General features: G+C 63.9%; 6 protein-coding genes across 6 annotated transcripts; 3 read left to right on the forward strand and 3 right to left on the reverse strand.

Moving 5' to 3' along the window:
• Positions 1-2,771: 2,771 nt before the first annotated feature.
• EMIHUDRAFT_100696 (hypothetical protein) lies at positions 2,772-3,785 on the forward strand (the record flags this gene model as incomplete). The annotated part of the gene is made up of 1 exon (XM_005778138.1): positions 2,772-3,785. The coding sequence occupies one exon, from the start codon at positions 2,772-2,774 to the stop codon at positions 3,783-3,785; it is 1,014 nt and encodes a 337-aa protein (XP_005778195.1).
• Positions 3,786-4,024: 239 nt separating this feature from the next.
• EMIHUDRAFT_100697 (hypothetical protein) lies at positions 4,025-4,860 on the forward strand (the record flags this gene model as incomplete). The annotated part of the gene is made up of 2 exons (XM_005778139.1): positions 4,025-4,622; positions 4,658-4,860. The coding sequence occupies 2 exons, from the start codon at positions 4,025-4,027 to the stop codon at positions 4,858-4,860; spliced, it is 801 nt and encodes a 266-aa protein (XP_005778196.1).
• Positions 4,861-5,153: 293 nt separating this feature from the next.
• EMIHUDRAFT_435175 (hypothetical protein) lies at positions 5,154-6,278 on the reverse strand. Its single transcript, XM_005778140.1, has 2 exons — positions 5,439-6,278; positions 5,154-5,406 (listed from the first exon to the last, which is right to left on the reverse strand). The coding sequence occupies exon 1, from the start codon at positions 6,251-6,253 to the stop codon at positions 5,597-5,599; it is 657 nt and encodes a 218-aa protein (XP_005778197.1). The 5' UTR covers positions 6,254-6,278; the 3' UTR covers positions 5,154-5,406; positions 5,439-5,596.
• Positions 6,279-8,522: 2,244 nt separating this feature from the next.
• EMIHUDRAFT_64708 (hypothetical protein) lies at positions 8,523-9,169 on the forward strand (the record flags this gene model as incomplete). Its single annotated transcript, XM_005778141.1, has 2 exons — positions 8,523-8,972; positions 9,041-9,169. The coding sequence occupies 2 exons, from the start codon at positions 8,523-8,525 to the stop codon at positions 9,167-9,169; spliced, it is 579 nt and encodes a 192-aa protein (XP_005778198.1).
• Positions 9,170-9,606: 437 nt separating this feature from the next.
• EMIHUDRAFT_450373 (hypothetical protein) lies at positions 9,607-10,176 on the reverse strand (the record flags this gene model as incomplete). The annotated part of the gene is made up of 1 exon (XM_005778142.1): positions 9,607-10,176. One exon carries the CDS (start codon positions 10,174-10,176, stop codon positions 9,703-9,705), a length of 474 nt encoding a protein of 157 aa, XP_005778199.1. The 3' UTR covers positions 9,607-9,702.
• Positions 10,177-13,399: 3,223 nt separating this feature from the next.
• EMIHUDRAFT_205889 (hypothetical protein) lies at positions 13,400-14,362 on the reverse strand (the record flags this gene model as incomplete). Its single annotated transcript, XM_005778143.1, has 1 exon — positions 13,400-14,362. One exon carries the CDS (start codon positions 14,360-14,362, stop codon positions 13,400-13,402), a length of 963 nt encoding a protein of 320 aa, XP_005778200.1.
• Positions 14,363-14,873: the final 511 nt, after the last annotated feature.

Here is a 14,873-nt window from a genome sequence, read left to right on the forward strand (position 1 = left end):
CTGCCCAAGAAGGTCGAGGCGTGGGCGCCGGGGCAGTGATGAGAAGGGCGAAAGGGTGCGAGGCTCTGTGTTGCCGCGTCGCCCACGCGCCTCTTCGCCACCCGCGAACGTATCCGCGAGGATGGTGAGAGGCGAAGTCGAGTCTCGAGACGGAAGAGCATAACTTACGATCGGGGCGCCTGGCACCTCTAGTCCTGTCAAGGCCGCGGGCTGCGATGTGGGGTGTTTATGAGGAGATTGAGCAGCCCGAGGGAGGAGTCACGTTTGCTGGCCAGTTCAGCTTCGGTGGCATAATGTGCTGAAAGGTCTCGCCGGTATCGACGAGCTTTCCTTACTGATGTGCGGAAGGTGCGAGGAGCAAGAAATGAGCGAACGCAGCTGAACAGCACCGAGATAAGCCTGCAGCCGTGGGTCGAGGACGCTCTCGTGCAGCTGCACGCGCGAAAAAACGTGCCGGTGAACTCAAAGTTCACTCCGTGGACACTCGAGGAGGACCGCCTACTGCTGAACTCGTACCAGAGCGGCGCGAAGATCAACGAGATCCGCGTCGGTGCACGGTGCCCGCAGCTACAAGTCCATCGAATGCCAGCTACGCCGACTTCAGAACGTCACGCCACTGGTACGCGACGCGCACTACAAGAGCGTCTGCGACCCAGAGGCGCCGTTTCAGTACCTGCAGCACGACATCTGGACGCCGATCGACTCGACCCTCGCTCTACCGCCGTGCGCGCAGATCGACTGGATTCGCGGCGTCGCAAAGGTGCCTCCCTTACCCTGTTCGCGCATCTCTGCGGGCGGGAGGCGGAGCACGGTGGTGGTGAACGGGAAGGTGTAGCTGCCGATCTTGGCGGCGGTTGGCACGGTGACAAAGGTGACCTGTGTCGAGCCTGTCTGCTGTGACAGAGTTGGTGTGTTTAAATTCTTCTTCGAAAGAAAGAAAGAAAAGAAAACAGACAGCCCAAGGGAGGGATGGGATGGAGATGATGGATGATGAGGACGGCACGCCGCCACCACACAGGGATTTTAAGGAGAGGTGTGTGGTGCGCTAGCCGTCGCCCACCCTAACCCTAGGGAGTCTGCCTCTTCCTATCTCTCTTCGCAGTCTCTCGCCGCTTCTCGCTGCAACCTTCATGCCACCTCGCGGTCGTCCCACTCTCGTCGTTCTCTCCCTTGTCACTTCCTCCTCTGTCGCGTCGTTCTCTTCTGCCTCGTCCTGCGACGCCGCCGCCTGCCGGAGCGGTCCCTTGTTCTCGCGGCTTCTTTCGCCTTTCGGCGCAACTCCGTCCTCCTCGCGGCGTATCCTTGGGGGAGAGACTGCCGCCGCCGCCCACCGGTGCGGCCCGCCCGCAGAGCGCCCAGTTGAGCAGCGCTCCCTGCCCAAAAGGTTTCCCTCCCCCGATGGCGGAGTAGAGCCGACGTACCGAGGAGGCAGGCGCCCGCAGCCCAAGCGCGGAGAGCTGGGAGGCAAAGGCGTGCAGGCTAACATGGCCACCGTCGGCAGCCTTGAAGAGTTCGCCCAGCACCTGGTGTGGGCTCTCGAGGAGGCGCGCCCGAAGCCACCGGAAGCAGGCGGGCGAGGCCTGCGGCGAGGCCTGGCGCTGCTCGGATCGCCCTTTCACCGGAGACGACCCCCTGCTCCGGGGTGGCGGACTCCCCCTCCCAGCCGGAGCAGCGGGCGGGGCAGCCAGCCTCCACCGCTGGGGCGAGAGAGCTTTGGATGGGGACAGCGAGCTCCACCAGCGGCCGGGCCGCCTCGTCGCCGGAGATTGCACCTCCTCCGAGTCCGGCTCCAGCGGCGAAGGTGCACTCGCAGGGCTCCAGGCGGCAACCCCTTGGGGAGAGGCGGGTGATGGGGCCGGCGAGAGCGACTGGCCGCCGATGTGGATGCTGAGTGGCTTGCAGCGCTGCGGTGAGGACTGCTGCTTCTGAGGTGAGCCGCGACCCCACCGCGGGACGGGAGACAGCCTCTCTGCGGACCGCCAGCTCGGGCTCAGGCTGCTGAAGAGCGAAGGCGGCCTCCAGCTGTGGTGCGGCTTGAGCGGCGAGGGAGGTCGACGAGGCGGTGGGTGGCTCGCTCGTGCCGACGATGGCTGCATGCGCTGCAGGCCAGCTTTTGGCAACGGCTTGATTCGTAGGCGCGCACGGTATGCGTGGCAGGTATGCGCAGCGCGCTGCCGCCGCGGATGCTCGAGCGCGGATGACGGTGGATGACGGTGAAGGTGGAGGCAACGTTTTTCATAGCCGTTACGTAAATAACGTTACAAAATAAGGCTTGTATCGTTGTACTTTTACGAGTATAGAGAAAACCGAAAACCCTCGTGCCAGATTACCGTGCCCCTTGCACGCCGGGCACGGCCTTTCGGTTCGTGAAGGGTCGGTGCGAGTCGTGACCCCCTGGAACAACCGACCGTAACTCTCCCGCACCATCTCCGTTGCTCGGTTTTACAACCTTGCCACCACCGGGAGGCGGCCAGGGATCACAGACTTGATCGAAAGATCCCATCCCGGGCTGGATACGACTTGTCGATCCAACTCCCAGGCTCTGGACAGGGTGGCCCGCCACAAGGACCCCAGGAATTGCGACTCGCCGCTTTCCTCCCACTGTGAATTTGCGTGAGCTCTGTGTCCTGATTTGCCAACAACAAACCTAAAACCATCCGAGGGATCTACACCCATGAGAACTGTGTTCCAGACTGTGTTCACGCCGCTGAAACATACCCCTCGTGGACCGGCGTTTCAGCAGCCGCCAGCGGCCGGAAGCGCGCTTTCCGATGGACACCGTCTTTAGCCCTGCACAGCGCGACGAGAAGCTACTCGCCCCGCCGGGTGAGCCACTGCCGGAGCAACCACACACCGGTGGCACCCTGCAGCGTAGCACCAAACTGTGCGGTTTCCTGGGCACCTTTGGGTTCGCCCTGGTCTGGATTCCGTGCCTGCTTCCGCCGCTTCTGGTTGCCTTTGTCGGGCTCCTGCTTCGTACGTGCGGCTGCTGTGGCGCCACGCTGCTGAATCGAACGACGATACTGGTCTTTGCCGCCTGCTGCCGGATCGCCCTCTGGCTCAGTGTTTGGATTCGCGTCGAGGAGAGGGGGTTCGGTGTCGTGGGGGAGAGGATGGGCAGGTCGGGTCGGCCGTGCCTGGTGATTGCGAACCACACCTCGTTCTTTGACATTCTGCTGCTGGTCGCGCTGCTACCCTTCTCAAAGGTGCAGCGCGTCAAGATGCTCATCTCGTACCGGCTCTTTGCTCTCCCGCTGCTTGGGCAGCTGAACCGCGCTATGGGCCACCTGGCCGTGCGGAACTCGCGCAAGACGGACGACGACGCCACGCGAGCGATGTTTGCCGAGTCCACAGGCAAGGCTTTGGCGGAGTTTGAAGAGTACGTGCGAGGTGGCGGCACCGGCGGATGGTTTCCGGAGGGGGATGTGAACGCGGGCAACACGCATGCTGTCGGGCTGTTCAAAAAGGGCGGGTTCGCCCCCGCGGTGAAGATCGACGTCGAGCTGTGGTGCGTCTCGTTCTGCGGGAATGCAGTCACGTGGCACGCAAAGGGCCTGCCTGGCAGGCCCGCCCGGGTAGGCGCCTCCATCGCCTGCCTCTGTGATAGCACGCATGCACTCCTTCGCGACGAGGGCCTTTCGGTGAACAGCGACGTTGATGCATGCCTGCTATTACTGGCAAACCAAGCGCGCGCAAAGGTTCAGGACGGCGTCAGCACCTTTGTGTCGGAAGGCTTCGTGGGGCATGATCCGGATGCTCCCAACTTGTGGGGGGGGCATTTGTAGGGTAAAGCCGCGAGGATTTTACAACCGCAAGAAAATATCGCCCGCCGAAGAGCGTATTAAAGAGGCCTATCATGTTTCAATGGACCCTCCCCCGCCCCGAGATCTGTGTATTCACAGACCTTGAGAGAGGGAGAAGAGAGTACCTCCAAAGTCCAATGGCTAGCTCCCTTCAGCCCTTCACTTGCGCGCAAGAGCATGAGGATGAGCGGCAAACGTTTTTTTTTCGCGCCCATTTTGGCATGGACCCGGCGGCGTGCCTCCAGCTGCTGACCCAGCGCGCGTGCCGCCCCTTTGCAAGCGCAAAGGAGGACTCGCTTCTGCGCGTTCCGCCCGACGCCGCTCCGCCGGCGCCGCAGCTGTCGCTCGACGAGGCGGCCAGCGCCGGCGAGCTGGTGCGGTTGGTGCTGCAGCAGCAGGAGCGGCGGGTGCTCGAGTACCGCCGCTTCGAGGAGGGCTTTGCGCGCTTCCTCGCTGCGCCCGACGCCGAGGGCTACCCCGCCCTCGTCGCCGACGCGACTGCCGCCTTTGCGACCATTTCGGCCTGCGTGCGGGAGGCGGCGGCGAGGCTGGCGGCGACAATGGCGGCGGGCGACAATGGCGGCGGCTCGGGTGGTGACGGCGGCTCGGGCAGCGGCGGCAGCGGCGGCGGCGGCGGCGGCGGCGGCGGCGGCGGCGGCGGCGGCGGCGGCGGCGGCGGCGGCGGCGGCGGCGGCGGCGGCGGCGGCGAAGCCCTCGCTGCAATTGTGCTGCGGCTGCAGCAGCTCGAGAAGGAGAAGCTGTCGCTCACTGCGCAGCTGCAGATCACGAGGCATGGCATCGAGGCGCGGGCGGCCGGAGGTCCTCCCAGATCCACCGAGATCCACCGAGATCAGCGCTCGGCCGCCGTCAGGTGGACCGCCTGCGGGCGAGAGAGGCGGCCATCGACGCGGATGCAGTCGCGGACGCGATCTTGGACGAGGGCGGCGAACCATTCGGCGACTGCGGCGCTGCTGCTGCGGCTAGCCGCGTGGCGGCGCTGCGGCGCGAGGCGCGGACGCCACCTCCCGGGCGTGCGAGCGGGCGGGCGCGTCCTTGACACGTCCCGGGTGTCGGCGGGCCTCGCTGTAGGAGCGAGTCGAGCTGAGCGGCAAGCTCGCCGCGCTGATGGAGGAAATCAACGAGGCGATCGACGAGCTGCGGTGCGAGCTGGCCGAGCTCGAGGGCGAGAGCGAGGGCGCAGAGGCGTGAGGTGCCGCAAGCCGGTCTCGCGCATACGGTGCGCCGGCTCTGTGTCTGTCCGCACGACACGTGTGCGCACAAGTTGTGGGTCGTCCGCACCAGTCATTCCGAACTACGGGTCCTGGCCCCCGGCCAGCTAGGAGCGCTAGGGGTAAAGGCTTCATGAAGCTTACATGTGATAGGGGACCGCAGGTTTGCGTCTGAGAGATGCAGGTGCGTCTCCCCTTCATGTTGCGGGTCGTCCGGTGGTCTCTCGCCGCGCGGGTGCGCGCTGCTCGAGTGCTCGTGCGCCGGCGCGGGGCCGGCGGGGCCGGGGGCCGGGGCCGGGCGCGCGCCCGCCCGGCAGGAGCGGCGCGCCACGAGGCGCGGGGGTGGGTGTCCGCGATCGCGCGCGTACCTCTTTGTTTTGCGTGTGTCACACCGGTGTCCGCGGGGTGCGTGTGCGTGTCTCGTACTACGACAAACTGCTGGCGGGGCTAGTTCGGCTAGGGCCTCACGGCCCTGCCTCCTCGAGAGAAACACACACAAATCGTCCCCACGATGCTCTCAACCATACTTTCTACATTCTAGAGTACCATCGCTCTCCCTCCCCCCTACCTGCTGCTCTGCGCCTGCTCGAGCAGCTTGACGGACGCGGGGTCCGTCGGGTCGTGCGTCGTCAGCGTGGCGCAAAAGAGCTGCCCGCGGCCGGGCGCCGAGGCCGTGATGTTCGTCAGCGTGGTCTTGAAGCCGGGCGGCGCGTAGAAGGGCGGCGTGAGGTGCATCCGCACCGAAAAGTTGAGCGGCCGCGGCCATGGCCCCGCGCCCTCCTCCATCAGCGGGCAGGCGAGCCCCGAGTAGTGGAGCTTGCCAAGATACATCCGCCCCAGGTGCAGCACGCCCCGCGACGGCGTGCAGACGCTGCCCTCGAGCGTCATCAGCTGCAGCTCCTGTGACCAGGTCGTCGCGTTGACTATCACCGCCTCGGCGGGCAGCGGCTCGGAGACGGAGACGGAGACGGGGACGAAGCTGCTCTCGCCGACGACGACGCTGCTCGCACCCACCCACGCGACGCGTCCCACCGCCTCCGGCCCGCCGCAGTCGTGCCACGAGAGCGAAAGGCGGGTGCCGATCACGATCGACCTGTCGGGCACGGCCGCGCGGCCGAGGAGGCCGCAGGCGCCGAGCGCGAGCGCCGCGGCGGCGGCGAGGCGGAGGCGCGAGAAATTCGCCGCCTTGCGCTCGTGCGATGGGCAGGCGACAGTGATCATGAGGCTAGCCCAGGCGGCAGTGATGAGGCTAGCTAGGTGGCAAGGATGTCGTTCGGAGGTTCTTTTCTTTTTTCGGGTTTGACTTCGGCGACTCGGAACTGCGTCGCGGCTGCAGAGAGAGAGAGAGAGAGAGAGAGAGAGAGAGAGAGAGAGAGAGAGAGAGAGAGAGAGAGAGAGAGAGAGAGAGAGAGAGAGAGAGAGAGAGAGAGAGAGAGAGAGAGAGAGATACACACGCCATGAAGTACAGCGATCGCCACCTCGCTGGCCTCTCCGCAGGCCCCCCCGACCGCGTCGAACTCATCGGCGCGGGCTCTCTCGGCTACGCCTACGGGACCGGCCCCAGCTTCGGCTGAGGGCTGAGAAGCTGCCGAGCCCAAATCACTGTGAGAGTCGTGATTTCTTGTTGGTTAATAAAAATCTCTCTCTCTCAGAAAGAAACAAAAGACGCCCGAACAGCCGTCTCAGTTCACGCCGGAATCGTGAACCGTGAACCGTGAACCAACTAGCCCCCGCCCCGAGTCCGTGAACCCCGAACCGTGAACCGACTAGCCCCCACCCCAAGTCCGTGAACCGTGATCCGTGAACCGACTCCTCCCGCGACACCCGCCGCGAACCGTGAACCGTGAACGGACCGAGTCTGGCGAACCGGCGCTGGTTCGAGTTTCTGGGTCTCGGTTCACGGATGGTTCGCGAACTGTGGTTCGCGAACTGTGCAAAACAACCACCGGCGGCCCCACGACGGCGTCCTCGCCGCCTGGGCGGACGCAATGCGCGCCCCAGCCAACGCGCCGGGGTCGTGCACGGTGACAAGGAGAAACCAGAGCTCACCCGCCACCCGGCAGTACAACGAGGGGTACAAGGTCGACCTCGCGGAACCCCACGCTGGCCCGGGAGGATGCGATGAGGTGAATGAAGTCAAGCGGGCAGCCCGGCCAACCCTTCGACCACAAGAACGGCCACGGCTACGTCAAGGCGCATCGCGGTTTCTACCACGACGTGATCTTTGTCAAGGTAGCGCAACAACTTCAACCTGCTGCTCCACGAGACGTTCGGCGGCGGCTTCTCGCCCACCGCCGTTCTCAAGCTGCGCCGCCTCGCGCGCAAAGTCGCGCGCGGCAGCGTCGACCGCACGGCCTACTCGCCCAAGTACTCGCTCTCTTTTACCATGTCCCACCATGCAGAGCGCATCTCTCTCTCTGTTGTGCGAGGCGTGAACCGCGCCATTCGCTCTCACCTGGCAACCCTGTCTGCACGTCTCGCGCGCGCGTGAAGGCCCCAAATGACGAATGACGTGTGAGTGTTAGAGTTGTTTGGTATTGCTAAAAATCTCTCGAACTGTGTCGGTGTGTAAGAGGTGTGAAAATAAGCTTGGTTCACGAACTAGTTCAGTGGTTCACCCTCGAACCGGACCGTGAACTCTGAACCGTGAACCCGAACCGAGGCAGGACAAAAGGGCGAACCGCGAACCGTGTCCGTGAACGAACCAGGCGGGGCAGCGTCGGGCCGAACCGTGAACCGTGAACCGACTAGCCCCCGCCCCGAGTCCGTGAACCGCGAACCGTGAACTAACCGTGAACCGCCGCGAACTGGTTCATGAACCGGGTTCACGGTTCACCTCGTGAACTGAGAGGGCTGCGCCCGAAGGGAGGGATGGGAGGAAAAGAAAGAAATAAACCAGACAACCAAGGGAGGGATGGGAGGACGGCACGCCGCCACCACACAGGGATTTTAAGAAGAGGGGTGTGGTGCGGGATGGGAAAGAAAGAAAGAAAGAAAACAGACACGCCAAACGAGGGATGGGACGAGGACAGGGTCCCCACCTGCACGAGCAGGATTTTGGAAGGACGATCAGGGGGACAGGTGGGGCTCTCCTGCTCCTGACAAGGGACACGACAGGCTCGCAGCGCGGTGCGCGGTGGACTCCCACATCCACTGGGTCTCATCTCAGTCTATCTAGCGACCTGCCTCCAGCTTGTCGCTGGCAGTCTCTCGCACATGCACACTGACACAGGGGTGGCAGGGGCGGCGGCACGAGTCTCCCACATACTGGTGCGGGATGGGAGGACGGCGCGACGTCGCGAGCTATTTCTTCTGAGGCTTCTGGTAAAATTCTCTGAGGCGCCCACGGGTCGCCCACGGGTCGCCCACGGGTCGCCCCCACGGGTCGCCCACCGTCGTCCCGCCCGTCGTTCAACGCTCTCTCTCCTGTCGCGCCATCCTCTGCCTCATCGCTCTCCAACTCGGGTGACCGCTCTCTTCGTAGCCGCTCATGGCGGCCTCGAGCAGCGACGCCGACCCACCTAAGCGCTACCTCGCCCTGTGGAAGGAGTACCTCACGCTCTGCAGCTTTGCCGACGCCGCGGGCGGCGCCAGGAGTCGGTCGACCCTGCACCACCTCTCTCTTCCTCCGGGACTGCACACCGTCGGCCGGCTCGACCGCGACTCGGAGGGCCTGCTGCTGCTGACCGACGACGGGGCCTTTTGCCACGCGGTGCTGCAGGGCGGCGTGCGCAAGCGCTATCTCGCGCTCGTGTTCGGCCGCCCCACCGACGAGTCGCTGGCTGCGATGGCGGCGGGCGGGCTGAATATCCGCGGCAGGCTGACGCGCCCGTGTGCCGTGCGGCGCATCGACGCGGCGAGCGCGGCGACGGCGGCCGGCGCCCCGCCCGACCCACGGCTGGCCGGCGCTCGCGCCGGCGGTCCGGTGACGTGGCTCGAGGTGACGCTCGGACTGAGGGGAGATCAGCCGAGATGACCCGAGATTGACCGAGCTTAGCCGAGATTTAGGTGACGCTCTCCGAGGGGATGAACCGGCAGGTGCGGCGGATGACGCAGAGCGCGGGACACAAGACGTTGCGCCTGGTCCGCGTGGGCGTCGGGAGGCTCAACGCCGAGGCGCTCGCCGCCGAGATGTAGCCGAGATCTGGCCGAGATCCGGCCGAGATCCGGCCGAATCTGGCGTCAGCCTAGAGCAGCTCCGACCGTTGCTCGCCACTCCGCCCCTTCACCGCTCGCAGGACCTCGCGCTGCGGCCTGGCGAGTGGCGGTACGTGGCGCGTGACGCGGTGCTGGGCGATCGGCCGCCGGCCACAACCATGGAGGCCGCCTCAGGAGGCTGTTTCGCGCGCACAACAGACGGGGAGAAGTCGCTGTGTCAACACGAACACACGCCCGTACGGCTTTAGAGCTGTGCACCACACCTTCCCACCCGAGACTCGGAGAGGGCCGAGACCACCGTCCTCCGCCCCCCGCCGCCCCAGAGGCGTGATCGCCAGCGTGACTGTACAGAGGCGCGATCGTCGATGTAGTTGCTTTTTTGAGCTTAGCGCGATCGACGGCGACGGCCGACGGCGTGGTTGCAAAATCTTTTTGTGTACTTCGTACAACAGTCAGACACACACATGCGCTTTTTGCGACACACGAGTGCCGGCATGTCCGCTCCTCCGTCCTCAGCTCGACGCCCCTCCCTCCTGGTCGTAGTAGAGGGCGAGCATCTCCTCCGCGGCCTCCAGCGCCTCGGCAGCCTGCTTGTCGAGCTCGTCCGCCGCCTCCGCCGCCTCCACAGCGCTCGCGAGCTGCGCGCCCGCATCGAGCGACGCGGCCTGCGCTGCGGACGAGCTGGCGAGCATGGAGAGGCTGAACTTTTGTGAGCCGCCGATGTCTTCCGCCGCGCTGTCCGAGCGGTCAGCGGCGGATTCCGCCGCAGTCTCGGCTGCCTCCGCCAGCCTGTCCGCCTCCTCCCGCGCCGTCAGTGCCTGCGCCGCAAGCGCCTCCGCCCTCTCGACTGCCGCCTCCGCTTCCTCGGGCGCTACGCTGCCAGTAAGAGCCACGAGTGGTGCGTATCGCGGCGCGTGGAGCAGTGGAGGCGGGTGCCGTGCCACGAGCGAGGTGCAGTTGAGCAAGGCCAAAGCATGTGCGGCCATGAGAGCTTTTTTTATTTTCTTTCTTCCGCTATTCCAGTAACTCATGCGGCACCGGCTCTACTAGCGAGGCGAATGACATATTCGACACCCTCGACGACCATCTCGGCTACGGTTCCGACTCCGGCTTCGGCTGGTAGTCGACAAGCTGCCGATCGATCGCCAGTTGAGGGCTGAGGGATAGACGGAATTGTGAGGCTCACGGAAAAGAAAAATACGGCGACTTCACATACCTCCGCATCAGCTACGACGACATTGCACAAACCGTGGCGTACATCGACCAAGCCTGCGCCGACGCCGATACGGCGGTGCTCAGGCTGCTTCTTTCTCCCAGGCCCAGATCGTGCACACTCTCTTGCTAGACAAGTTTACGTTTTCTTTGGCGGCGCAGCCTTCGGCTACCTTCACAGCCTTGTTATTGAGAAGAAAACAAGAAGAAAAGAAAGACCGGCGTGTGCCGCAGCCTTCTGCTCTATCTCGCTGAAGCACGCGACGATGGCGCGTGGTCAGGGCAAGAGCGGTGGTGGCGCGCGGCCGCTCATCGTGGTGATTTCTCTTTTGCCGAAGTGACAAACTTTGTGAACAGGGCTCCAGGCCCCAAATGACGTGTGAGTGTTAGAGTTGTTTGGTATTGCTAAAAATCTCTCTCTCTCTCTCCGAAGTGATCTGTCATCTGTAAGGGTCCGCCCGCAGGCGCATTTTGTATACCGAGGCGGTGCCCGGTGCCGAGCGCAGGCAGAGCCCACACACAGGTCGGACCTTGAGACAGCGTTGTAAATCTCTGGGCGAGGGTGGTGGAGGGGGGGGTCCGGCGGCGGAGCAACCACCTCCTCTCGGCGTGCCGGGAGGCAGGATGTCATCCCCCGTGATCCAGACCGCCCCGTTGGAGGTAGACCGCTCGTCTCGGCGGCCGCAACTCCGCCGCCGTCGCTCCGCCGGCTCTGACCGAGTATCGGGCGTTGAGGGCGGCGGCGCAAAGCGGGTCTGGTGCGCCACACGGCCACCACCCTTGCCGCCGCCCTTGCCGCCGCCCTTGCCACCCTTTGCCGCCTTGCCTCCGCCGCGGGCGGCGGTGGGAGCGGCCTGCTGGGCTAGCCTGTTGTCCGTAGCTGTGGACGGGCACGTGGAACGCACGTTACATGTTCGAACGGCCTCCGGGATTCAAACAAAAATAGCCGGGGCCCTCTCGCAACCCCTCCGACCCCCCGGGACCCGTGGGCGTCGAAGAGGCGCTCTCGGGGGGCCGTCCGTTCTGAGTTCATGCTACCACGAAGCACACTGATCACTGTGCTGCGTCGAAGCACCGGGCCCGAGTCCGTAGGATTGCGAGCGTGGGTGCTCACAGTCGCACAGAGATGCTACGATTGCGAGGAGTGCTGCTCACAATCCTTCGACTTCTAGGATTGAGAGCGAGGCTGCTCTCAATCAAGCGGTCTACAAAAGAATTCTTAAGATACAAGCCTCTCTCACAGCACACTGGCACGACAAGGGCGCGGACTGGCGCGGACTGGCACACACACAGGCTCACCACCGGAAAAGAAAATCCAGAGCAACTGCACCAGGCGCCGACGACAGGACGTGTGAGGGTTGAGCGCAACACCTCCCCTCTGACCCTCTGCGCGCACTTCCTCGTCGTCAAGCGCGAGCATGGCAGAAGAGGCTGCTCGAGCTCGCCAGCAGCAGGCTGCCCGAACGATGCCTGACGTCCGGGCGCTTCGGTCGGTGCAGCAGCAGGTTGTCGACGACGTCTGGCAGATTCGCCACTTTGAGAATCTCATCGAGGAGCCTTGGTGCCGCGTCGCCATCAACGGCGTCTTCTCTTGCAGCCAGCAGTACGTCGAGCAGCAGCAGGAGCTCGCGACGCTGGCGGCGCCCGAGGCGAACCGGCGGCAGGCGCGGCTGCAAGCCAAGAATACGGTGTGCCTCTGCAACTCGGTCTGCCCTGACGAGACGCGCTCGTGGCTGCGCTGCGTCAAGCGCGCCACCAAGCCCAATGGCACGACAGAGTCGTGCGAGGCCGACCGCCGCCGCCTGGAGCTGTGCACACACGGAGGCGTCTCTCGCCTGTTGCACGGGCTTATGCTGCCGCACGACAAAGCGAGCGAACTGTCGCACCTCTAAGGAATCGAAGTAGTGCTGTCGACGTGGCTGATGTGCGTGTGCGTGTGCGTGTGTGATGTGAGGCGTGTGCGACTTATAGCTTTAATGTGCGCGCTGAACACGAACTGAGCCCTGGCTGTCACAGGCTGTCAAAGGTGCTGTGTCAGGACACTCGCAGGTGATCTGTCGGGCTGTCGGGCAGCTGTCAGGCATTGTCAGGTGCCTCTGTCAGACCAGCTGTCAGGTGCTGTCAGTGCTGTCGGGTGCGTGTCTGACAGTCGAGGTGCTCTGTAGCTGTCGGGTGCTGTCGGAGCTGTCGGGTGTTTTGGCTGTTGCTGTCAGACCGGCTGCGGTCGGACGAGCTGTCAGAGGACAGAGAGCTGTCAGCTGGCTGTATAGTTTTGTTATACCCTCATGGGGCACAAGAAAGAGGCTCTACGGGGTCGGACTGTGTACGGTCTGTGCTGCTGTCGGGCTGTCAGCGCTGCTGTCAGGCCGCACTGTGTGCTGTCGGGCTGTCGGGCAGCTGTCAGGCTGTCACGTTAGGGCCTGACAGCGACGGAGCACCTCGATTGTCAGACTCTGCTGTCTCAGGCTGTCAGATACGTGCTGTCAGATTGTCGGAGAAAGTGCTGTCAGCGCTGTCAGGCTGTCGGGCACTGTCAGGCGCTGTCCGGGGTTTGCTGTCAGGCTGTCAGACCAGGGCTCAGAACACGAATCTCACGATCTTCTCGCGGAAAAACTGATCTTCGAGGTTCTCGTTCTCGGGGCGCGTCTCTTCACCTGGGGGCTCCTGTGAGAGCTCTGTGCGGCGGCCCAGTAGGAGTGCCCAAAAAGAATTGCTTTGCCTGACTACACCCACGTGGCTAGAAAATTGGAGTAGTAATTAATATTATTGCATCGGGAGGACGACCCCGGCTAGTCGCCGACCACACCCACAAAGAACCCTGCACCAAGATCGCACGGGCGGGGACCTGTTCCTTTTTACCCATCTCACAGTAGAGGTGTCCGTTTTTATTTACTTATTTGCGCGTGATTTGAGGTTTCGATGTTGTTCGGATGTCGACATTTTCGTGTCGTGTGGCCTTCGTTCGATGGAGCGACTGTCCTCTCGAGCAGCCTCTTTCTACTCTCGGGAAAGGCAAGCCTTGGGGATCACGTAGATGTCGTACGACCTGGGGTTGCGACCTGGCCAGAAATTGTCGCACGAGGCTGTGAGGCGGCACCACGCATTGCGGCCAAGGCTCCGCGGCAGCGGCTGCCAGAAGGAGAGGTAGTTGCAAGCGGGATCGTCGCGGCACTTCTGTTTGCACGTCTCAAGGATATGGTCGGGAGAGGTGCCGCTCACAAAGCCGTCATACGAGGCTGGCTCGTCCCGGCAGGACATACTATCTTGGGTCGGCGCTGGCACGGGACACGCCTCGCCGCCGGAGCCTTCTTCCCCGGAGCCAGAGCCTTCCTCGCCGGAGCTATCTTCGCCCGAGCCGTATCCGCCGTCACCAAGGTCATCACCAGAGCCCGAATTGCAGCAGGCCGAGCAGCCGTTCCATGAGCACTTTTCCGACCATGGTTGCGTCTTGGTCTCGCAGAACGGCTTGCACTCGGACTCGGCGCCGCACTCGGAGCAGCCGTTGCAGCCCCCCCAGGTGCACTTCTCATCCCAGGCCTGCGACTTGGTCTCGCAGAATGCCTTGCACACCGGCGCGGGAGGACCGGTCACAAGAGGAGGCATGGTAGGGTTGTACTCAAGAAGAGGAAGCATGCACTCGGTGCAGCCGCCACAGCCGGTCCAGCTGCACAGGGCGTCCCAGTATTGCGTCTTTGCTGCACAGAAGCCCTGGCATTCCCAGGAGCCAGAGCCTTCTTCCCCTGAGCCTTCTTCCCCGGAGCCAGAGCCTTGGGCGCACTCGCTGCAGCCTGCGCAGCCTGCCCAGGAGCACAGCTTCTCCCAGCCGTGGGACTTGCCTTTACAGAATGGCCGGCACAGTGCATCGATGGGTGGAGTGCCCCCGAGCGGCCCGAACCGGTCCCCGGTCGGACTCTGACCGAGGACGCATCCGGCAAAGGTCAGAAGAGCGCGACGCAGCATCCGAAGAGTGGAGCGCGAGAGGGTTCCGTCGAAAACGTCGGCGGAGTGGGCGAGGACGCGTGTTCTGCCGCAGTGCCGACGCCCGACGGTGTTTGCGCGATGGGGGACGGACGTGTGTTTTGCTTCGTCATTACAAATTAAAGTTAATTAAAGGCTCAGGAAGGTGAGTTCGGGCTCTGGTCTGGTCGAAGGCGACAGCCCGCCATGCCCCGCCCGACTGTGAGTGAGTGAGTGTCACACACACACACACACACACACACACACACACACACACACACACACACACACACACACACACACACACACACACACACACACACACACACACACACACACACACACACACACACACACACACACACACACACACACACACACACACACACACATGAAAGCGGGCTTGGAGCACTTGGAGTGCAGTTATCAGCCGCACGCCCAGGACCGGCTGTTCCATTTCCTCATCTCCTTCGTCCAGCTAGGCGGGGCGGGGGGCGTGCGGGCGCGGGGGGCG

The sequence above is a fragment of the Emiliania huxleyi genome (assembly GCF_000372725.1).
Source record: "Emiliania huxleyi CCMP1516 unplaced genomic scaffold EMIHUscaffold_25, whole genome shotgun sequence".
NCBI lineage: Eukaryota > Haptophyta > Isochrysidales > Noelaerhabdaceae > Emiliania > Emiliania huxleyi.